Consider the following 24,247-nt stretch of genomic DNA (forward strand, 5'->3'; position numbering starts at 1 on the left):
GCAGCCATGAGAAAAGCTCTGAGGTTCTGTTCCACTATAAACTCAATGTGAATCACCAGTGTGATGAGATTACCAGAAAAGCTTACATGCGATCACAGTACAGGAATTAGTCCAGTGATGATGGGTAATGAAACAGTTGTAATAGAACCCAGACAAGTGCAAACATTAGCATGCAGTCATTAGGAGGCAAAGGTTACTGCAATATCATTAGTGGGCCCCTCCCATAAACAGCCAACTGTCAATGAGCCCATTGGAGTGGTGGTCATCAGGTGTAGAGTGAATTAAAAGGCAAATCCTGGTCTTCTTCCAGGGGCCTTCTAGCTCACCTGGCCTTGGACCAGTGGATGAGCTGGAGGGCCCAGGGAACAGGTAGGGCCTATGTCCTGCAAGCCTCTAGAACCCTCCCCTAGGTCACACACTGGCAGGGCCAGGCCTGGAAGCAGCAGTGAACCTCTTCCCCATTCCTGTCTCTGAGACCTTATAGCAATGGCAGTCTGCCTGGGTCACAGTCTGTGGGACCTGTCCCTACCCACTTCCTCCTCCCCATCTGGGAGACCTGAGGAGCCTCAGGGCCAGTTGGATTGGGTGCCTGGCTCCCTCAGTGATGACAGCTGGGCAGGGTCTGGGGACCAACTGAGGTCTACCTCCTCCTCTTAGCCAGGACTAGGACCTCAGAAGGTGAAACTGGCCCTTGGGACCTTGCCTGTTCTTATTAGAAGAAAAAATAACATTTGCTGGTAGAGATTTACAGGAACTTCATTACCTGACTATGACTTGACTTCTAGAACAAAGGACGTGGCCCCAAGAAGTTTACGGTAACTAACCACACCCCTCCTCACCTTTCCTATAAAAGAGATTTGATGAAAGCTTTTGGGGTTTTAAGGCACGAGCCACCCTTCTTGCATCTCCTCCATAAACCTTTCTCTGTTCCAAACTCTAAAATTTCAGACTTGTTTGGCCTCTCTGTGCATCAGGCACATGGACGTGCATTTCAGTAACATAATGAGAAACAGTTAAAGGAACAAGGTCTGGCTGGCTTCAGATATTTGACAGGCAATAAGGTGAAAGAGGCTTGTTCTATTAATATAAGTCTCAGAAGACAGAAACTATAGGAAGAGAGATTTGAATTCAACATGAAAAAGGGCACTGTAACAATTGGAATCACCCAGAAAAATGGAATGAGTAGTGTCTATGGCAAGTTTCTTGTCACAGGAAGTACAAATGCTTTACTATCCATTAGAAGATTTATAAGCAATTCATACATGGACTTATAGGAAGAAGGGCACATAAACTATATAAAAGCACCTGGTATAGTGTCTAAAATGGAGATATTCAGTAGATATTATGTCTTTCCTTCTTGTTTTCTTACTATGGGATCAAATTAATCTATACAAGGTAGCAACCCTTTGAAAAATATTCAGCCAATCCCTTACCATGTATTTATGAAGCCAGGACACAGATTGCTTGCTGACTCCTGATTCTGAACTGCCAATTCACATTTTTGGTTGTTTTAAGAATATGCATGGTATAAGAAGATCTCAATCTCCTGGAATCAAACTTTGAAGCCACAAAAATCTCCTGACTCTATGGCAGAATGTAAGCTACTACAAGCATTCTTACCTATTCATTTCTGGGACACATTCAAAAATGGCAATTTCAAGTGACAACTTGAAACTCAATGAAATTCTACAATTCACTAGAAATCTACTGGATGAACAATAACATTTCGTACATTTATACTTCAAATTTTAGACTAGAAAAAACTGTCCAACTACTATGACTAATGTAAAACTTTAGAAAAGATTGAAAACGCACCAGACACAGGATTTCCAGCTAGCTGAGGGCAATGGAAGCGGCCAAAATCTCTGTATCCTCAAAAACAATACCAATAAACAAGAAGAACAAATAAAACTGCACAAAGTCATACTCTCTGCATAACTAGACAAAAGAAAACACAAAACTTCAAATTACCTATAAGTGGAAAAAAAAGATAAAGGGGAAAAGAAAAGTAACCAAATATCTGCCAGTAACTTCCACAGTAACAGCTCTCACGTCCACAGGATGACTCTAGGGAAGAAGGGCAGTCTGAAAACACTGCAGAGGAGAGGAGTGGGGAGTTAGTGGTAGGCTTACAATTGCTCTGAAACTACCACCCAGAAGAGAAAGACTCCCCCTAAGAGTGAAACACTTGTAGAAAAATGTTGAAATGTTGCTGCAAAAAGTGAAAAAAATGTTGCAATAAATCAAATCATGACTATAGGGAAGGGTGAGAAAAGTACAGGAGATCCATGGTGGTGTAATCTTTTGAAAGAATTAAAGGACACTTTCTCAACACCATTTAAAGAAAGAAAGGAAGGAAGGAAGAAACAAAGACAAACGAAGGAAGAAACAAAGCAGGGAGAGAGAGAGAAAGAAAGGAAGGAAGGAAACCATGAAAGAGAAAGAAAAAAATATATATATAATATACATGATATGAGATATATATTAAATATATATATGAGATCCTGAAGCTAGAATTGTACTTAATAGTACAATTATAACAATTGTACTAATAGTACAATTATAATAGTACAATAATAATATTTCCTACAATGGATTGTTGTGAGAATTGAATGAGATAATATGGGTATGGAAATTTATTCATTCATTCATTAAAAAAAAAAGTTATTGAACATTTAAATATCCTAGAGACTATAGAAAAAAAGAGGGGAAAAACCTCTTTTTCTGGCCAGATTACATGCCAACCACTGTTGCTAGGCTGCATGGATTGAAGGTAAACAAAACAAACCTAATTTCTACTTTCAAACAAGTTTATAAGAGAAATAAGGAACACAAAAATTAAACAAGTAAAACTACATACAATAAATATATGAATATAAATACAGCTAAGTGCTATGAAGGAAAGCAATAGGAAACTATCTATTAAAAATAATAACAGGAGGGATCCACTTTAATTAGAACGATGAAGAAAAGGGCCTCTAAGATTAATTAATTACAGAATACCTGTTCTATGCCAGGCACTCTTCTAAGTAACAGTCAGAGAGCAGGGAATAAAACAAACAAAAATCAGTGAGCCCTTACAAAGAGTTGACAAACGAAGAGAAGCTAAAGGCAAAGGAGAAGAGGAAAGATATACCTATCTGAATGCAGAGTTCCAAAGAACAGCAAGGAGAGATAAGAAAGCATTTCTCAGTGATCAATAAAAAGAAATAGAGGAAAATAATAGAATGGGAAAGACTAGGGATCTCTTCAAGAAAATTAGAGATACCAAGGGCACATTTCATGCAAAGATGGGCACAATAAAGGACAGAAACAGTAAGGACCTAACAGAAGCAGAAGGTATTAAGAAGTGGCAAGAATACACAGAAGAACTATACAAGAAAGATCTTCATGACCCAGATAACCACAATAGTGTGATAACTTACCTAGAGCCAGACATCCTGGAATGTGAAGTCAAGTGGGCCTTAAGAAACATCACTATGAACAAAGCTAGTGGAGGTGATGGAATTCCAGTTGAGCTATTTCAAATCCTAAAAGACGATGCTGTGAAAGTGCTGCACTCAATATGCCAGCAAATTTGGAAAACTCAGCAGTGGCCACAGGACTGGAAAAGGTCAGTTTTCATTCCAATCCCAATAAGGCAATGCCAAAGAATGTTCAAAGTACTTCACAATTGCATTGATCTCACATGCTAGCAAAGTAATGCACAAAATTCTCTAAGAGAGGCTTCAATAGTATGTAAACTGAGAACTTTCAGATGTTTAAGCTGGATTTACAAAAGGCAGAGGAACCAGAGATCAAATTGCCAACATCCATTACATCGTAGAAAAAGCAACAGAGTTCCATAAAAACATCTACTTCTGCTTTATTGACTATACAAAAGCCTTTGACTGTGTGGATCACAACAGACTGGAAAATTCTTCAAGAGATGGGAATACCAGACCACCTGACCTGCCTCTTGAGGAATGTGTAAGCAGGTCAAGAAGCAACAGTTAGAACTGGACATGGAACAACACACTGGTTCTAAATTGGGCAAGGAGTACGTCAAGGTTGTACACTGTCACCTTGCTTATTTAACTTATATGCAGAGTACATCATGCAAAATGCTGGGCTGGATGAAGCACAAGCTGGAATCAAGATTGCCGGGAGAAATATTAATAACCTCAGAAATGCAGATGACACCACTCTTATGGCAGAAAGCAAAGAGGAACAAAAGAGCCTCTTGATGAAAGTGAAAGAGAAGAGTGAAAAAGCTGGCTTAAAACCCAACATTCAAAAAATGAAGATCATGACATCCAGTCCCATCACTTCATGGCAAATAGATGGGAAAACAATGGAAACAATGAGAGACTTTATTTTCTTGGGCTCCAAAATTACTGCAGATGGTGACTGCAGCCATGAAATTAAAAGATGCTTGCTCCTTGGAAGAAAAGCTATGACAAATCTAAACAGCATATTAAAAAGCAGAAACATTACTTTGCCAACAAAGGTCTGTCTAGTCAAATCTATAGTTTTTCCAATAGTCATGTATGGACATGAGAGTTGGACCATAAAGAAAGCTGAGAACCAAATAATTGATGCTTTTGAACTATGTTGTTGGAGAAGAGCCTCTTGGACTGCAAGGAGATCAAACCAGTCAATCATAAAGAAAAACAGTCCTGAATATTCATTGGATGGACTGATGCTGAAGCTGAAGCTCCAATACTTTGGCCAGCTGATGCGAAGAGCTTGCTCTCTGGAAAACACCCTGATGCTGGGGAAGATTGAACGCAGGAGGAGAAGGGGACAACAGAGGATGAGATGGTTGAGTGGCATCACCAACTCATGGACATGAGTTTGAGCAAGCTCCGGGTGTTGTTGATGGACAGGGAAGCCTGGCATGCTGCAGTCCATGGGCCGCAAAAAGTCAAACAAGACTGAGCAACTGAACTGACTGAACTGTGGACTTCAATTCTGGTTGGAAGAGACATTCAAGAAATAAGAAAATATATATAGCCAGATTTCTATAAGTGCTATAGAAAATGTTAAAGCAGAAGACAGAGGATAGGCAATTCTGGGAATGAGGGTGATGAAAGAAAGCAGAAGATGACATTTGAGCAAAGACCTGACAGAAGTAAGAAAGTTAGCACTGATATCTTAGAGTGTTTCAGAAGTTGAAATAGCAAGGCTAAGGCCCTGAATGAAGTAGCAATGTGCTTACTGTGTTTGAGGCTGGGGCAGAGAGGTGAAAGAAAAAAAAATGGTAGGAAATGAAGTCAGATAATGAGGGTTGAAGGTCAGAACATACAGAAGTTTGTAGGCCATAAAAAGACCTGAAGGTTTCAATCTGAGTGTGGTAAGAACACAACAGAGTTTTGAGCAGAGGAATGAAATGATCTAGTTTATATTTGAAAAGCACTGATCTGGAAAAAAGAAAAAATTGACTGTACAGATGCATGTGCAGAAGCAGAAAATCCATTTAGGAGACTCCTATACTCCAGGTGAGAAATTATGATAGTCTGCACTACAGAAGTGGGGGAAATGTAGAGAAATATTTCTATTTCTCATATTTATAGATATTCTGAGAAATGAGTAAAACGGTTTGCTGATATATTGAATATTGAGTACAAGAAAAATGAAAAATGGTGGGTCATAGGTCCTAGAAAGACAGAGTTATCGTTTTCTGAATAGGAGAAACTTCAGGAGGAAACAATGGGGAAGGTGGAAGTTCAAGGAGACAATTAGTATTTCAGTTTCAGACCTATTAAATTTGAAAGATCTATCAGACATCCAAGCAGAAATACTTCTGTAAAGTGTTGTAGATATAAGAGGTTTTTTTTTTAAAGACCTAAACAGCAAAAAGAGTTGACCTTAAAAGAATAAAGAGCACTGTAGCCAAAGAAAATATAAGACTGTGGTACAAGGAATAGGTTTGGCTTATTGAACACACTGAAAGGCCAGTGAGCTTACATATGGGAAGACTAGACAGCAGGAATTAAAACAAGAAATGGTTTTTAAACAGTTTCACTGTAACACAGTAATTTATAATATTAACACATATTTTGGTACCTGAATGCTATAGACTTAACTGTGTCCCCTCAGAATTCATTTGCTGATGTCCTAACAACCAATGTGATGGTATTTGGAGATGGGTATTTGCAGAGGTATAATAATTATGGTATATGAGGTCATGAGGGTGAGACTCTCCAGACAGGATTAGTGCCCTTATAAGAATCCTTAAAAAAAGAACACAGAGAATTTTCTCTCCCTCTGTCTCTGCACCCACACAAAAGAACAGGTCATGTGAATACACAATGAGATGGAGGTCACCTATGACCCAAGAAAAGAGGCTTCAGTATGATATAAACCCTATCATACATCTTGATTTTATACTTCCCAGCCTCTAGAACTATGAGAAATAAATTTCCTTGTTTGAGCTACCCAGTCTATGATATTTTCTATATCAGCCCAAGCAGACTAATACAGTGGAAATGGAGTTATACTGAACAAAAATGTAAAACATGTGAATGGCTTTGGAACCATTCTAATTCCAAAGTTTGGAACATTGCTAGTGAAAAAAACTGAAGTGCCTCGAAGAAACCAGACACTGAGGATGCTGCAGATGAGAGTTTACAAAAGAACAAAATCTTCCTGAAAACTGAGGAAAAGGAGACCCCTGTTACAATAGAAGCAGAAATTATAATACTACTATTACCAAAAGTTATGTAGAAACTAGATAATAAACAAAATATTGAAACTGCCACATGATTGATTCTTGCTGCTTATAGTAAAATTCTATAATGCTATATTGCAGAAAGGGCTATTAAACAAAAACAATCCAGGACTTCATAGTTTTAAAAATTCTCAGACTCTCAAAGTGGTAAAAGATGCTAAAATTAAGTCTTTGAGCGAAGATCAAAGCCAGTGCACTGCCAGAAAAACACGGTCCAAAAATGAAGCCCAGGTTGTGACAGATCTTTTAAGACTCAGAAAAAAACAAAGACGATGCCTCAGAATACTTTTCATACAGAAAAAAAGCTCTCTAAAGAGAAAAGAGCTGTGCCTCACAATTCCTCTCAAAGGACTGCTTAGAAGTTTAAGAAGGTTGCCCCTCAGCCATCTCAGAAAGGACCCAAAGAGATTTTGCAGGTGTAATTTGTAGACAGGAGGACCAAACAAGTTTTTACAATAAAAACGAAAGCCACAAAGTTTTTAAGATAAAAATTTTCTACAGAGAGGATTCTTAGGTGTTAGCATTCTATTTTTGACCTGGGAGGTAAATTAGGTTACAGATATGGGCTTTGGGAGAATTCACTAAGCTGTATATTTATGTTGCGTGCATTTCTCTGACTTGAGTTATACTACACAACAACAAATTTCATATTTTTAAAAAATGCTGCATTCAGTCACCACCATAATTCCTTGACTCTTTGAGTCTGCACGTAAACATGTGAAATTTGAGACATCTGTTACACACACAAGCAGAAATGTGAAGGTGAAAACTGGATATACAGGTAAACACTCCATCATTGACTATCCTAGCCACCCCCCCCCCAACAAATGCATTACCTTGTTTTATTTTCTTCACAGCTACTAATCATTATTTTAAATTATCTTTATTTTGTTCATATGCTACTGTCTCCCCCTACTAGAAATTTAAGCAAATACCACACATCTCCCCTGCTTATTTGTTGCTTGTGAATGACTTCATTGATATCCCTAATTCTTTTTCCCTTTATGATCTGACTTTGCAGATTCCTACCTTTAAAAAAGTAGAGTATATTTCTCTATCCCTTGATTCCAAGTTTTTCATATGACTTGCTTTGGTCAAGTCTCAAGATGCCTTGCATATTGCAGATCACTCTCTTCTGCTTCTGCTGTGACTATGAAAAGGACATGCCAGAGGTGGCCCGCTGGTCCCAAGAAAAGACACCCAGCCAAACAGGAGTAAAATGGACACCCAACCTACACTCATATGATCAACCCAGACAAAAAGAGCTGAGCATGACTTAGATTCACTGCTGCTGCTGCTGCTAAGTCACTTCAGTCGTGTCCAACTCTGTGCAATTCCATAGACGGCAGCCCACCAGGCTCCCTGGTCCCTAGGATTCTCCAGGCAAGAACACTGGAGTGGGTTGCCATTTCCTTCTTCAATGCATGAAAATGAAAAGTGAAAGTGAAGTTGCTCAGTCGTGTCCGACTCTTAGCGACCCCATGGACTGTAGCCCACCAGGCGCCTCCGTCCATGGGATTCTCCAAGCAAGAATACTGGAATGGGTTGCCATTTCCTTCTCCATAGATCCACTGTTTCCCAGTCAATCTACAAACTTGTAAACTTTGATAATAATCATTATTTAATAAAAACTGAATTTGGGAGTAGTTTGTTACACAGCAATAGTTAATTGATATGCAGACATTGGATATTTGCAGATATTGGAATATTGATATTCCAAAGAATAGCAAGGAGAGATAGAAAGCCTTCTTAAGTGAACAATGCAAAGAAATAGAAGAAAACAATAGAATGGGAAAGACTAGAGATCTCTTCAAGAAAATTAGAGATACCAAGGGACTATTTCATGCAAAGATGGGCACAATAAAGGACAGAAATGATAAGGACCTAATAGAAGCAGAAGAGATTAAGAAGAGGTGACAAGATTATATACAGGAACTGCATTTAAAAAAAAGGTGTTAATGACCTGGATAACCACAGTGGTGTGGTCACTCACCTAGAGCCAGATACCATAGAGTGTGAAGTCAAGTAGGCCTTAGGAAGCCAAACTATGAACAAAGCTAGTGGAGGGGATGGAATTCCAGCTGAGCTATTTCATATCCTAAAGATGATGCTGCAAAAGTGCTGCACTCATTGCCATCAAATTTGGAAAACTCAGCAATGGCCACAGAACTGGATAAGATCAATTTCATTCCAGTCCTAAAAAAGGGCAATGCCAAAGAACATTCAAACTAAACCAAAATTACACTCATTCCACACACTAGCAAGGTAATGCTCAAAATCCCTCAAGCTAGGCTTCACCTGTACGTGAACTGAAAACTTCCAGACGTAGAAGTTGGATTTAGAAAAGGCAGAGGAACCAGAGATCAAATTGCCAACATCTGCTGGATTATGAGAAAAGCAAGTGAATTCCAGAAAAACATCTACTTATGCTTCACTGACTACACTAAAGTCTTTGACTGTATGGATCAGAAAAAACTGTGGAAAATTCTTAAAGATATGGGAATACCAAAACACCTTACCTGTCTCCTCAAAAATCTGTACACAGGTGAAGAAGCAACAGTTAGAACTGGACATGGAACAACAGATTGGTTCAAAACTGGGAAAGGAGTACATCAAGGCTCTATACTGTCACCCTGCCTATTTAACTTACTTGCAGAGTATGTCATGCTAAATGAGGGGCTGGATGAAGCACAAGCTGGAATCAAGATTGCCAGGAGAAATATCAAAAACCTCAGATATGCAGATAACACCACCTTAATGACAGAAAGTGAAGAGGAATTCAAGAGCCTTTTGATGAAGGTAAGAGAGAGATGAAGTTGACTTAAAATGCAACGTTCAAAAAACAAAAATCATGGCATCCAGTCCCATCACTTCATGGCAAATAGATGGGGAAAAAGTAGAAGCAGTGACAGGTTTTATTTTCTTGGACTCCAAAATCACTGTGGATGGTGACTGCAGCCATGAAATTAAAAGACAATTGCTCCTTGGAAGAAAAGCTATGAAGAACCTAGTGTATTAAAAAGCAGAGGCACTGCTTTGCCAAAAAGGTCCACAAATTCAAAGCTATGGTTTTTCCAGTATTCAGGTACAGATGTGAGAGTGGGACCATAAAGCTGAGCGTTGAAGAATTGATGCTTTTGAACTGTGGTGCTGGAGAAGACTCTTGAGAATCCTTTAGACAGCACGATCAAACCAGTCAATCCTAAAGGCAATCAAGCCTAAATATTCATTGAAAGGACTGATGCTGAAGCTGAAGCTCCAATACTTTGGCCACCGGATGCAAAGTGTCAATTCATGAGAAAAAACCCTGATGCTAGGAAAAACTGAGGGCAAAAGGAGAAGAAGGGAACAGAGGACAAGATGGTGGGATGGCATCATCGACTCAATGGACATGAGTTTGAGCAAACTCCAAGAGATAGTGAAGGACAGGCAAGCCTGGCGTGCTGCAGTCCACGGAGTTGCAAAGTATCAGACACAACTGAGCGATCGAACAACAGTACTTGTATATTTCAGTGCCTAGAACAATGCCTGCAATACAGTAAGAGCTAAATATTTTAAATAAATTATTTAATTCAAAAGGAAATGGACAAGGAATAGCCAAAGAGGTAAGGAAAAGCAGAAGAATGAGGTGTTACAAATGCCAAGAGAAAAATATGTTTTAAGAAAGAAGTGATCAAAAGGGACTAATGGTGCTGAGGTCTATTAAAACAGTATTGAGCAGTATTTACTTCCTATGGCAATGTGGTGATCAGTGGTAGCATTGAGAAAGAGGGGAAGCCAGACTGGAATGAACAGAATTTAAAATGGTAACAAATAGCTACAAGGAAGAAAATTCCCATGGCCCCAAACTATCAGTCTCCTCTATGCCATCCTACCATCTTCCTTGAAGATTTCTTTCGTTTCTGATTACTTGATCTTGGTTATCAAACCTATGGTATTTCTCCTGCAAAGAATAGGAATGTTGTACTTTCAAGCACAACTGTTTTCTTTCTCATCTCACAGAACACAGGGTGATATAATAAAAATTAAAGGAAAAAAAAAACTCTTTCTGCACTACACCATGCTTTAACTAACTGGCTAATGCAGATCAATCACTGATCATCAGTCAAAAAGCTAGGATGCTCACCTACAAAATAAAAATCAACTACGCAATTTCATTCTCCCAAAACATTATGTGACTTCCCTGGTAGTTCAGTGGTTAAAAATTCGCCTACCAATGCAGAGGACTTGGGCTCAATCCCTGATCTGGGCAAAGTCCACATGGCATGGGGCAGGTAAACCCATGTGCCACAACTACTGAAGATTCACATGCCCCAGAACCTATGCTTCACAAAACAGGAGAAGCCATCTCAGTAAGAACCCTGTGCACTGAACTAGAGAGTAGCTCCTACTTGCCAAAACAAGAAAAAGCCCATGCAGCAAAGAAGATACCGTGTAGCCAAAAATAAATAAATAAATTTAATTAAATTTAAAATAAAACACTATGGATTGACAAATGATGATGGACTCCTGATGGATTCAAGTACTGAGAATACTGTACTCAATACTGATAAGCCTCAATTTATAGTCCATGGTTGAAGATTTATGTTATTTTTCCTACTTTAGTGTCTTGTTTTGGAACATCCAAGGTATTTCCAATATGATGTCATTTGTATAAATACAACTAAATTCAACAAAGACTATTTCAACTTAACTGAAAAACCATTTCATATTTTATACAAACTGGCATCCTCTACAGTTCCTTAATAAATATGTGTATATAACTAAAAATAAGCCTTAAATTTTTTTAACATACCATATTTTTCCATGTGCTCTTTTCCAGCATTCCCAAACATCTGAGGAGCAAATGGTCCGGGAGAGAATCCATACTTGTTGACCATGACTTCAACATGTTTATCAGTTGGATTAGCCCTATCTTGAACCTAAGAGAGGAGAAAAAAATTTTTTCATAAGTACTCGACATGATACGTTATCTCTTTCAACTATTACAGTGTTTAAGACGTTTGTTAATTAGAAGTGTGGAGTAAGCCAAAAAGTGACAGTATGACTAAAATCAGTCATTCAATTAAAAATAAATAATTTTTAAGTACAAAAAAAAAAAGAAACATGTATAAAGAATCCCATTATGTGCAAATAACTGCTAAATGTTCTGGGGATAAAACAATAAACAAAACAGATAAATTCCCGGCTCATCTAGCATTCATATTTGAAGGAAGAGGGAATAGAAAGTAATGAGGATGAAAATGATTAAAATGTAAATAATAATGCTCTTCAGTTCAGTTCTGTTCAGTCGCTCAGTTGTGTCCAACTCTTTGCGACCCCATGATTTGCAGCACACCAGGCCTCCCTGTCCATCACCAACTCCCAGAGTTCACTCAAACTCACGTCCATCGAGTCGGTGATGCCATCCAGCCATCTCATCCTCTCTCCCCTTCTCCTGCTGCCCCCAATCCCTCCCAGCATCAGTCTTTTCCAATGAGTCAACTCTTTGCAAGAGGTGGCCAAAGTACTGGAGTTTCAGCTTTAGCATCATTCCTTCCAAAGAACATCCAGGACTGATCTCCTTTAGAATGGACTGGTTGAATCTCCTTGCAGTCCAAGGGACTCTCAAGAGTCTTCTCCAACACCACAGTTCAAAAGCATCAATTCTTCTGCACTCAGCTTTCTTCACAGTCCAACTTTCACATCCATACATGACCACTGGAAAAACCATAGCCTTGACTAGACGGACCTTTGTTGGCAAAGTAATGTCTCTGTTTTTGAATACGCTCTCTAGGTTGGTCATAACTTTCCTTCCAAGGAGTAAGCGCCTTTTAATTTCATGGCTGCAGTCACCATCTGCAGTGATTTTGGAGCCCAAAAAAATAAAGTCTGACACTGTTTCCACTGTTTCCCCATCTATTTCCCATGAAATGATGGGACCAGATGCCATAATCTTCATTTTCTGAATGTTGAGGTTTAAGCCAACGTTTTCACTCTCCTCTTTCACTTTCATCAAGAGGCTCTTTAGTTCCTCTTCACTTTCTGCCATAAGGGTGGTGTCATCTGCATATCTAAGGTTATTGATATTTCTCCCGGCAACCTTGATTCCAGCTTGTGCTTCTTCTAGCCCAGCATTTCTCATGATGTACTCTGCATATAAGTTAAATAAGCAGGGTGACAATATACAGCCTTGACGGACTCCTTTTCCTATTTGGAACCAGTCTGTTGTTCCATGTCCAGTTCTAACTGTTGCTTCCTGACCTGCATATAGGTTTCTCAAGAGGCATGTCAGGTGGTCTGGTATTCTCATCTCTTTCAGAATTTTCCACAGTTTATTGTGAGCCACACAGTCAAAGGCTTTGGCATAGTCAATAAAGCAGCAATAGATGTTTTTCTGGAACTTTCTTGCTTTTTCCATGATCCAGCGGATGTTGGCAATTTGATCTCTGGTTCCTCTGCCTTTTTTAAAAACCATTAATTATTAGAGAAATGCAAATCAAAACTACAATGAGGTACCACCTTACACTTGTCAGAATGGCCATCATTAAAAAGTCTACAAATAACAAATTCTGAAGAGGCTGTGAAGAAAAGGGTACCCTCATACCTATACCCTGTTGGTGAAGATGTAAGTTGGTACAGCCACTATGAAAAACACTATGGAGGCGTCTCAGAAAACTAAAAACAGAACTACGATATAATCCAGCAATTCCACTACTGGGAATATACCCAGACAAAACTATAATTCAAACAGATACATGCACTACTATGTTCATAGCAGCATTGTTCAAAATAGAGAAAACATGGAAACAACCTCATGTCCATCAAAAGATGAATGAATGAAGAAGATGTGGTACGTATGTACAATGGAACACTACTCAGCCACAAAAATGTGTGAAATAATGCTATTTGCAGCAGCAACATCGATGTAACTACAGAATATCATACCAACTGAGGTAAATCAGAAAGAAAAGAAAAATACTATGATTCCACTTATATGTGGAGTCAAAAATATGGTGCAATGAGCCTATCTACAAAACAGAAACAGATTCAAAGAACTAGAGGATAGACTTGTGGTTGCCAAAGGGCAGGGGGAGGGAGAGGGGTGGACTGCGAGTCTAGGGTTGGTAGACATTACGTTTACAACAAGATCCTAATGTATGGCAGAGAGAACTACATTCAATATCCAGTGATCAATCATAATGGAAGAGAACATAAAGTAGAGTGTATATATGTGCATAATTGAGTCACTTTGCTGTACAGCAGCGATTGGCAAAACATTATAATCAACTATGTGTGTGTGTTAGTTGTTCAGTCATGTCCAACTCTTTGTGACCCCATGGACTATAGCCTGCCAGGCTCCTCTGTCCATGGACTTCTCCAGGCAAGAATACTGGACTGGGTTGCCATGCCCGTCTCCAGGGGATCTTCCCAATTCTCCAATTTAAAAAAACTCAAAAAAAAAAAAAAAAAGATTAAGAGGGACTTCTCTGGTGGTCTAGTGGCTAAGACTCCACACTCCCAATGCAAGGGAGCCAACTTTCATCCTGTCAACTACAAACTGGTACTTGCCAAAAGCATTTGCCAGCAACTGAACGACAATAACAAAGGCATTTGCCATCTGTCTCTGTAGAGGTTGAGCCTGTGCTGCTGCATCTGTCGACCTTTAGCACTTCCCCTAGAGTGAGCTCAGGGTGGAGTGAGGCACTCTGTGCTCCAGGGAATCTGGTAGAACAGATGTTTATATAGTTAGATCTTTTCAGATGATCCCAGTCTTTGCATCTCTTCATGTGTAGAAAAGCACTGAATCCGTTCAGGGTGACATCAGCTCCTTCTGACCAGCAGAAAACCTTTTGTAAAGCAAGCGCTTGACTGCATTGAACTCCCACTTCACCAAAATCATATATTGACCTTGTCCGACTGCCTCTTTGAAGCAGTCTCTCAGAGCTATCTGAGGTACCCGCTCCTGGGCTGCAGTCCTGATTTTGTCCCAAATAAAACTTAACTCAAAACTCTCATATTGTGCATCTTTTCAGTCAACAACCCCTAGTCGGGGAACTAAACCCCACATGCCTTAACGAAAAGAGCCCATACATCATAATGAAGATCAAAGATCCTGTGTGCAGGGTCTAAGACTGGGTGCAGCCAAACAAATGAATAAATATAAAAAATAATATTAAGAAAGAATAGGCTTACACAAGGAAAATTAGTTAGATATGATAAGCAACTTGCCAATCCAAAGGATAAAGATAAAATCAATTGATAAATGGGTCCCGTGGAATCTGTGAACACAGAAATCTTTAAAATAAATATATAAAATTATGTTTGGATTTCCATCAGTGGGAAGTTTTTCTGTCAAAAAAAGTCTAAAAAAATTTTTTTAAATATGGAAAATAATATCTATGTTGAAAGGGATGTTAATGAAAACAATTATACACACTTCTGCTTTTAGCCATGATGGACTACAGAAACCAGATTTACCCTTCTATCTTAAACATTTAAAAACTTTAGCAAAATATACAAAGTGACTGTTTTCAAACAATGGACAACATAAAGCTTAGTACAGGGATCTCTGAAAGAACTCACAGAGAAGAGTAATGGAGAGAAGAGAGGGAGAGCTCTCTGAAAATCTGGAGAGCTCCCCTTGAGTCTTTAGAGAATCTAATCAACACATGAATATGAGGAAACTAATAAGACCAGGGAAAGAGTCACTGAAAAGGAGCAGGCACAATAATTCCCAATGTTCCCATAGGGCCAGGAATAGTTTTATTCTCAAAACCACAATGGAAAGATCTCCTAACACAAAGAGCATCAATGGAATCCTGAGGTTACTGTTTGAATAGCAGCTTCAGTTCAGCCTTGGAATAATAAGGACTGTTCTGGATTCTGCCTAACAAAACATAGAAGCAAATCTCAAAGGGATCAAACCACTTCTAAAAAACAACTATCCCAGAACAAACTCCTAAATAGTTAATGGAATACAAAAATTCCATTAACACCCAACAAAGCAAAATTCATAATGTCTAACATTCAATCACAAGTTATGAGGCAAGCAATGAAATGAAGACTACAACCTGTAAAGAATGGATTAATCAATCAATAGAAATGATACAGATGACAGAATTGTTTTAATGTTAAACAATTACTATAAATAAACTCCACTAAAACAATTACTGTTAGGGGAAGCACACTGACTGAAACCACCCACTCTGGCCAGGCACCATAGTAATCATTTGTGTGAGTTATTTTACAACAGGAGGTCCTGGTAAGGAACACAGAACTAATAAGCCACCATTAACCAGGAGAGTTTGGGAAAAGTCAAAAGGTGTCTGACCACCTCCCAGAATCCCTTTCACTGGCATCCATCTTGGCTAAGCAATGTGTGCGCCACCAGGAAAGACTGAGTCTTTGGCCAATCAAAGAAGGATTGGCCAAAGACAACCCGGAAACTAATCCCATCACCATAAAACTTGAGACTGCGAGTTTTGCAGAGCAATTCTCCTGGGTTCCTTTACCCTACTACTCTCTACCTGGGTGCCCCTTCCCCATAAAGTCATATTGCTTTGTCAACACGTGTGTCTCCTCAGATAATTCATTTCCAAGTGTTAGACAAGAGCCCACTCTTGGGCCCTGGAAGAGGTCCCTCTTCCTGCAACATTACTATAAACATACTCCATTTGTTCAAGAAGGTAAAAAAGCATGAACATGACAAAGAAAAATATGGAAGATATAAAAAAGAGTCAAAATTTTTTTAGAGCTAAAATATACATTGTCTGAAAAGTAAACTCAATGAAATTAACAGACTAAACAATGCAGCACAGATTAGCAAACCTGAGCAAATAACAAATTAAAACATGAGGAGGAAAAAAAACTTTAAAAAAATGAACAAGATCAGTGAATTGTGGAACAACAATCAAGAAGTTTAGAGATATTATAACTGGAGTCAGGAAAAGAGAAGATGGAGAGAGACAAAAGTCAGAAAAAAATAGTTTAAGCCATAATGGATGAAAAATTTTCAAATCTGATGAAAACTATAACTCATATAGCCAAGAGCCTCAACAAACCCCAATAACACAAAACATGATAAAACTACACCAAGGTACATCATAATAAAACTGTTTGAAACCAGTGAGAAAGAAAAATACTAAAAGTAATCAAAGTAAAATATACATTAAGTATAGGGGAACAAAAAATAAGAATGATAACAGACTTTAAATTGAAAACAGTGAAAGCCAAAAAGACAGTGAACTAAGATAAAGTAAAGCTGACAAAGAGTTCTGTACTCAGCAAATATATCTTTCAAAAAAAAAAGGTAAATAAAGACCTAGTAGAACTCACAGACATTGAGAGAATATATCACCAGCAAATCAGTACTATATGAAGTGGTAAGGCAGATTCTCCAGGCAGAAGGAAAATAATCCTAAAGGAAATTCTTGATCAATAATACAGGAATAAGGAGCACTGAAAATGATAAACATGTGGAAAAAAATATAAGGGTTCCTTTTTTAAGTATCTGTTCAAAAAATAATTGATGAGGGACTTTCCTGATGGTCCAATGGCTGAGAATTTGCCTGCCAATGCAGGGAACAGGGGTTTGATCCCTGGTCTGGAAGGATTCCACGTGCCTTGGGGTAACTGGGCCCATGCACCGCAACTACTGAACCTGGGCTCTAGAGTCCATGCTCTGCAACAAGGGAAGTCACTGCAATGAGAAGCCCACATTCTAGAGTAGCCCCCGTTCTCTGCAACTACAGAAAGCCCATGTGCAGCAATGAAGACCCAGTGCAGCTATAAATAAAAATTTTTTAATTAAAATTTAAAAATATTGACTATTTAAGACAAAAAGCCCACTGATGAGGGGCTTATAACATGTATAGTAAAATGTGCTTCTAGGAAGAGGCAACCAAAAAAACACTTTGTAAGATTCATGTAACATACTACAGCGAACAGTCATAACATTACTTAAAGGGGGTTTGTGAATAAGTTAAAGATGAATGTAAACCCTAATGAAACCACTAAAAGCAAAGCTCCAGAGGTATAGTTAATATGATCATAAAACAGACAAAATAAAATTATAAAGAATTCTCAATGAACAGAAAAGAAGACAAAGAGGAAAAAAGGAATAAAGAAGATATTGAACAAAAGAAAACAAGTAGAAAGATGGTAGATTTAAATCAATGGTTTCCTAGTAAAATATTCAATAGGCTCATGTTGGATGAAGGAGGTCTTACTGATAGTATTTGTCGATTTTGGGGGTGTAAATAATCCTGCAGTGACCAATTTGAATATGCTAGCATGATGTCACTGAAAGCAAAGATAGAAAAAAAAAAGGCATGCATAATCAGATCTTGCAAGCTGGTACAAGCCAGGAGGCATCAGTTTCAGCTAAGCACCTCTGGATCAAAAGACCTGGTCTCAGTTGTATCTGCTGCTGCTGCTGCTGCTAAGTCGCTTCAGTCGTGTCCGACTCTGTGCGACCCCATAGATGACAGCCCACCAGGCTTCCCCGTCCCTGGGATTCTCCAGGCAAGAACACTGGAGTGGGTTGCCATTTCCTCCTACAATGCATGAAAGTGAAAAGTGAAAGTGAAGTCGCTCAGTCGTGTCCGACTCCCAGCGACCCCATGGACTGCAGCCTACCAGGCTCCTCCGTCCATGGGATTTTCCAGGCAAGAGTAATGGAGTGGGGTGCCATTGCCTTCTTCAACAGTTGTATCACTAACTGCTAACTTGGTCGTATGGCACTGGGTAATTACTTCACTCTGGGCTTTATGGCTTCACTTTACCGGTACAACATCTTCAGGGCCACCTCTAACTAAAACATTGTCTAAATTACTTCTGTCCTACAGAAATACTAGCTTGAGGATAGTGGGAGGGAAAAAAAGGATTAAAAAAAGACAGAACTGCTTGAGAAAGTAAAGATATTATGTACAAGAATGTTGACTGGAGCACTGTAACAGCAAAACAAAAAAACAAAACACGTATAAAATTAAAAGTAAACCATCTAACCAGAAAAGCAGAAGGGATCAATTGAAAACCTTATGGCCATGAAAAAGAATACTAAGAAGTTGTTAAAAATAAGGAAGTTTATCATTCATTTGATGTCTGACAGAAAACAACAAAATTCTGTGAAGCAATTATCCTTCAATTAAAAAATATAATAATTTCTTAAAAAAAATAAGGAAGTTTATCAACATGTTTGAACCAGGAAATCTGTCCATTTGTAAAGTGAAAAAGCAATATGTATAAAATTTTTCATCTTCTTCACGTACATGTCAAATTTTTTTTAACATTGTTAGTATGTATGTGTGTGTAGTATAGTACATGAATATATTTAGATATCTCTATAAATACAGAAAAAAGAAAGGACATATAAATATACTGGTTACCTCTGAAGAATAGGATTAAACAAGCAGAAAATGACTTTTAACATATATACTTTTGAACAATATTAAACAATCAGAAAACGACTTTTAACATATTTACTTTTTAAAATTACCGGACTATGGATGAATTTTACTATTTTCTAGTTTTAATAAAAGTTATCAAGGTACCTACCATTAACTACGAAAGAAAAACATCTATGTATCATGTGACATAAATATTAAGTACCTCTGTTAGCCAATCACCTAACCATCTTATTTGGCATCTTTTCCTGTTGCCACCCTGCAATCCAGTTTTTCAAACTGTCCCCTGAACCTACTATATTCATTCCAACATTCATGACTTGGCTTATGATGTTTTATCCCATAACCAGAAACAACTTGTCTTCCTTGATCTTTAATTGTGTATGTATGTGCTTGGTTGTGTCCAATTTTTTGCAACCCCATGGACTATAGCCTGCAGGCTCCTCTGTCCATGGAATTCTCCAGGTAAGAATACTTGAGTGGGTTGCCATTTCCTCCTCCAGGAGGATCAATAATTACCTTTATTTTATTATTATTCTTATTTATTATATAGCAATTTTAGGGAATTCCCTATCAGTCCAGTGGTTAGGATTCCACGTTTTCACTGCCAAGGGCCAGGTTCAATCCCTGGTTGGGGAACTAACATCCCAAAACCTACACCACACCACCAAAAACAAAAAAAAAATTGTTACTATACCTTAATTATATTTAAGACCCAACTTAGCTTAAACCATTTTCTTAAAATGCTCTCTAAGGGAAAATGGGAAATAGCTTCTGTTGATTGGAAGGCCTGTGATGTTCCAACCACTCTTTTGATTCTAAGAGATAATATTACATGGATTTAAATTAATATGGGGTAGAGGTCCTTTAATGTTAGAACACAGAAAATTGAATGAGATTGATCTCATGCATTAGGTAACAATATAATCCCAAGTGAAAGGCTAAAAGTCTTCAACTCATTTTCTAACAATGATTCTATTTTTATAATGTAGCACCTTCTACAGGAAAATCTGAATTTACCAGAGAGATCAGTTCCTAGATACTCATATTTTAAAGAATCATCAAGTATATAATTAAAGAAACAACTCCCCTCTTGGGGAAAACATATATATATAAGAAATTATACACTTAACACTGGAGAAACAAAACTAAAAAGTAGAAACCATTACCAAATGATTATTACTAAAATTAAGACTACTTTTAAGATGAAGAGACTATGGTTTAACAAAATGGTGGTGGGCAAGTGTCACGAAGTCATATCTGACAAGGACTGTAGCCCACCAGGCTCTGTCTGTGGGAATTCCCAGGGAAGAATACCGAAGTGGATTGTCATTTCCTTCTCTGGGGGATCTTCCTGTACCAGGGATTGGCATCTCCAACATTAGCAGGCAGATTCTTTACCGCTGAGTCACGAAGGAAACTCTTAACTAAAATACAACTTTTTAAAATGATGTCAATAACCAAATTTATAGACCCTTAGTCTTAAAATCGTCAAAAAATTCATTTAGAAGTTGCTTCAAATTGCTTAAAACACTCATTTAATAATTTTCTAATTACTTTTTCACAAATAGAAGGTAAAATTATTCTAAAGCTAATGTGCCCAAACTCAATATCCATAGATACACAAAAAGAATGTCTATAACCTGTGTTGTACTAATAGTCTCCATACAAAGAAAATACTAAAAGAGAATTCCCTGGCAGTCCAGTGGTTAGGAATCTGTGTTTTACTGCTGATGACCCAAGTTCAATCTTTGGTTGGAGAACTAAGATACCACAAGCCATGCAGTGTGGCCCCAAAACAAAGATATTAAACCCCACTATTCTCTTTGCTTTTGTATTGCTTTTTTTTTTCTTTTGTTCTGCAGTTCACTGTGACATATCTATATATGAGTTTCTTTTTATTTATTCTACTTTGGAGTCACTGGAATTTCAATCTATAGATTAGTGTCCTTTGCCAGTCCAAGTTATATGCTAACCATTATCTCTTCAAATAATACCTATACCCTACAAAATAACCAGAAAACTATTAACAAAATGGCAGTAAGTCTATGCTGCTGCTGCTGCTGCTAAGTCGCTTCAGTCGTGTCCGACTCTGTGCGACCCCATAGACGGCAGCCCACCAGGCTCCCCCATCCCTGGGATTCTACAGGCAAGAACACTGGTGTGGATTGCCATTTCCTTCTCCAATGCATGAAAGTGAAAAGTGAAAGTGAAGTCGCCTCAGTCGTGTCGGACCCTTAGCGACCCCATGGACTGCAGCCTACCAGGCTCCTCCGTCCATGGGATTTTCCAGGCAAGAGTAATGGAGTGGGTTGTCATTTCCTTCTCCACAGTAAGTCTATACTTAACAATAACACCTTAAATGTAAATAGACTAAATTCTCCAATCAAAAGACACACAGTTAATAACAGATTTTTTAAAAACACCTAACTATATGCAGCCTGTAAGAGACTCACTTCAGATGTAAGGACTACTGACTAAAAGTGAAGAGATGGAAAATGATAGTCCACGCAACTGCAAACCAAAACCAAGCTACAGTAGATATATACTGATGAATTTTGAATAACATGAGTGTTGGGGCACTGACCCTCCATGCAGTTGAAAAGCTGCATATAATTTATAGTCTGCATATAATATATAATTTATAAGTGCAATTCCTCCATATCCATGGCTCTTCCATATCTTCAGTTCCACATCAGTAAGTTCAACCAACTGTAATATTTGTAGTAGCAAATATTGTACAGTTCTGTACAGTTCAATTAAATATTTTACAGTTCAACCCAAGTTCAATCTTTGGTTGGAGAACTAAGATACCACAAGCCATGCAGTGTGGCCCCAAAACAAAGATATTAAACCCCACTATTCTCTTTGCTTTTGTATTGCTTTTTTTTTCTTTTGTTCTGCAGTTCACTGTGACATATCTATATATGAGTTTCTTCAAATACTGTAGTATTTGCTGCTGAAAAATAATCCATGTAAAAGTGGACCCATGCAGTTTAAACTTGTATTGTTCAAGGGTTGACTGTACTTAAATCAGACAAAATAGACTTTAGGACAAAGACTGTACTAAGAGACAAGAAGGTCATTATACAATGATAAATGAGTCAGACCAAAAAGAGGGTATAACATTTGTAAATATTTGTGCACCCAACATAGCAGCACCTAAATACATAAAGCAAATATTAACAGATCTAAAGAGGGAAATAGATAGCAATACAATAATAGTAGGAGATTTTAATACTCCATTTTCATCAATAAACAGATCATCTAGACAGAAAATCAATAAGGAAACACCAGCCTTAAACAAGATACTACACAAGATAGACTTAACAGAGACTTGTAGAACATTCTGTTCAAAATCAACAGAATACATTCTTCTCAAGCACACACAAAATGTTCTCCAGGATAGATCATATGTTAGGCCACAAACAAGTCTTAAGAAATTTAAGACTGAAATCACAGGAAGCATCTTTTCAAACCACTATGGTTTAAAAGTAGAAAACAATTACAGAAAGAAAACTATAAAATTCAAATATGTAGATATTAAACAACATGCTACTGTACAACCAATAAGTCAAAAAAGAAATCATAAAGTACCTTGAGACAAACAAAAATGGAAATACAATACATCAAAATTTGTAGGATGCAGTAAAAGCAGTTCTAAAAGGGATATTCATAACAATGCTTATATTAAGAACAAGAAAGATCTCAAATAAACAACTTAACTTTTCTCTCAAGGAACTAGAAAAAAAGGAATAACCGAAGCCTAAAATCATTAGAAGGAAGAAAATAACAAAGATTAGAGAGGAAATAAATGAAATAGAGGCTTAAAAGAAAATTAAAAAGATAAATGAAACTAACAGCTAATTTTCTGAAAAGATAGACAAAATGCCTATGCCCTATTTTCTCTCTCACCACTTCTCCCCATTAATTCCAATTATCCATTTATTATAACATCACACTATTCTCCATATATCATAACTTCCTGCCTATTTTCAAACTTTTTTCTTTCTAGAGTGTACTCTAAATAATTACTTCTAGTCCCATTTCACTAGAAATTCTTTTTTAATCATGTATAATTGGCTATCAAACCTATCTTTTGAATTTTCAATTTTAAATATTTCATTTTTATTCTATAAATCCTATTTGGTATTTTTCCAAAGCCTACAATATCCCTTTTTGCAGTTTCTTATACCCCTGAGGTATTTTCAAGCTTTTCTTTTTTTTTAAACATAGTTCAGTCGCTCAGTCGAGTCCGACTCTTTGCGACCCCATGAATCGCAGCACACCAGGCCTCCCTGTCCATCACCATCTCCCAGAGTTCACTCAAACTCACATCCAGTATGCCTAAATCTGTATCCAATGTATCTAGCTTTAGAGGTCTGCAGAGATCACTTTTTACCATTCCTTTTTTCTCCTGGTCCTCAAATATGGTACCTTGTTTCTTTAACACTTGGTTATCTTTAATTGCAGGTCCTTGAAAACTTACTTGAATAGTTCTCAAAGCCTAGAAGGAAGATGCTTTCCTCCAAAAGAAAATTTGCAGTTGCTTCTGTTGAGTGCAACTTAATGGTAGAAAGTAATTGGTACCAATCTGGAACCAACTTAGACTCAATTCATGTACTGTATTGTACTTAGTTGCTCAGCTGTGTCCAACTCCGTGCCACCACATGGACTGTAACCCACCAAGCTCCTCTGTCCATGGGGATTCTCCAGGCAAGAATACTGGAGTGGATTGTCATGCACTCCTCCAGGGGATCTTCCCAACACAGGGATTGAACCCAGGTCTCCCACATTGCAGGCGGATTCTTTACCAGCTGAGCCTAAGTCCAGACTCAATTCATAGCCTGATGTTTCTTTCACCACCCAGGTAAATGAGCATTTTGGCAGCAGTCCCAGATAAAAATAGCCTTAGGTTTCTTAATTCTCAGTGAAAAGTTTTCTGGTTATTTTGTCCTCTTTTTTTCCCCCTTGCTCAGCTCAGTGCCAAGGCAATTCTCCCTGTAATCTCCTGAAGGGAAAAAGAGGATGTAGGGGATCAGATCAGATCAAAGGGGACAATTTTACTTTGTGTTCACCTTTACCTAAAACGTTTACCCCTACAGAGTCCACCCAGTTAAAGGTGGAGAGTGGGTATTAAATTTCTCAT

The 24,247-nt window shown here is 37.9% G+C and overlaps 1 protein-coding gene across 5 annotated transcripts in view; it reads right to left on the reverse strand.

Annotated features, from left to right (window-relative positions):
• Positions 1–24,247, reverse strand: part of SCP2 (sterol carrier protein 2) — a 201,899-nt gene that overhangs the window by 161,566 nt on the left and 16,086 nt on the right. For all 5 annotated transcript variants that reach the window (XM_044945007.1, XM_006063802.4, XM_025288718.3 and 2 more), the window contains one exon: positions 11,508–11,634. In XM_044945007.1, coding sequence (XP_044800942.1) covers positions 11,508–11,634 — 127 coding nt within the window. The remainder of the gene's footprint in view (positions 1–11,507; positions 11,635–24,247) is intronic.

The sequence above is a fragment of the Bubalus bubalis genome, chromosome 6 (genome assembly GCF_019923935.1).
Source record: "Bubalus bubalis isolate 160015118507 breed Murrah chromosome 6, NDDB_SH_1, whole genome shotgun sequence".
In the NCBI taxonomy this organism is placed as follows: Eukaryota; Metazoa; Chordata; class Mammalia; order Artiodactyla; family Bovidae; genus Bubalus; species Bubalus bubalis.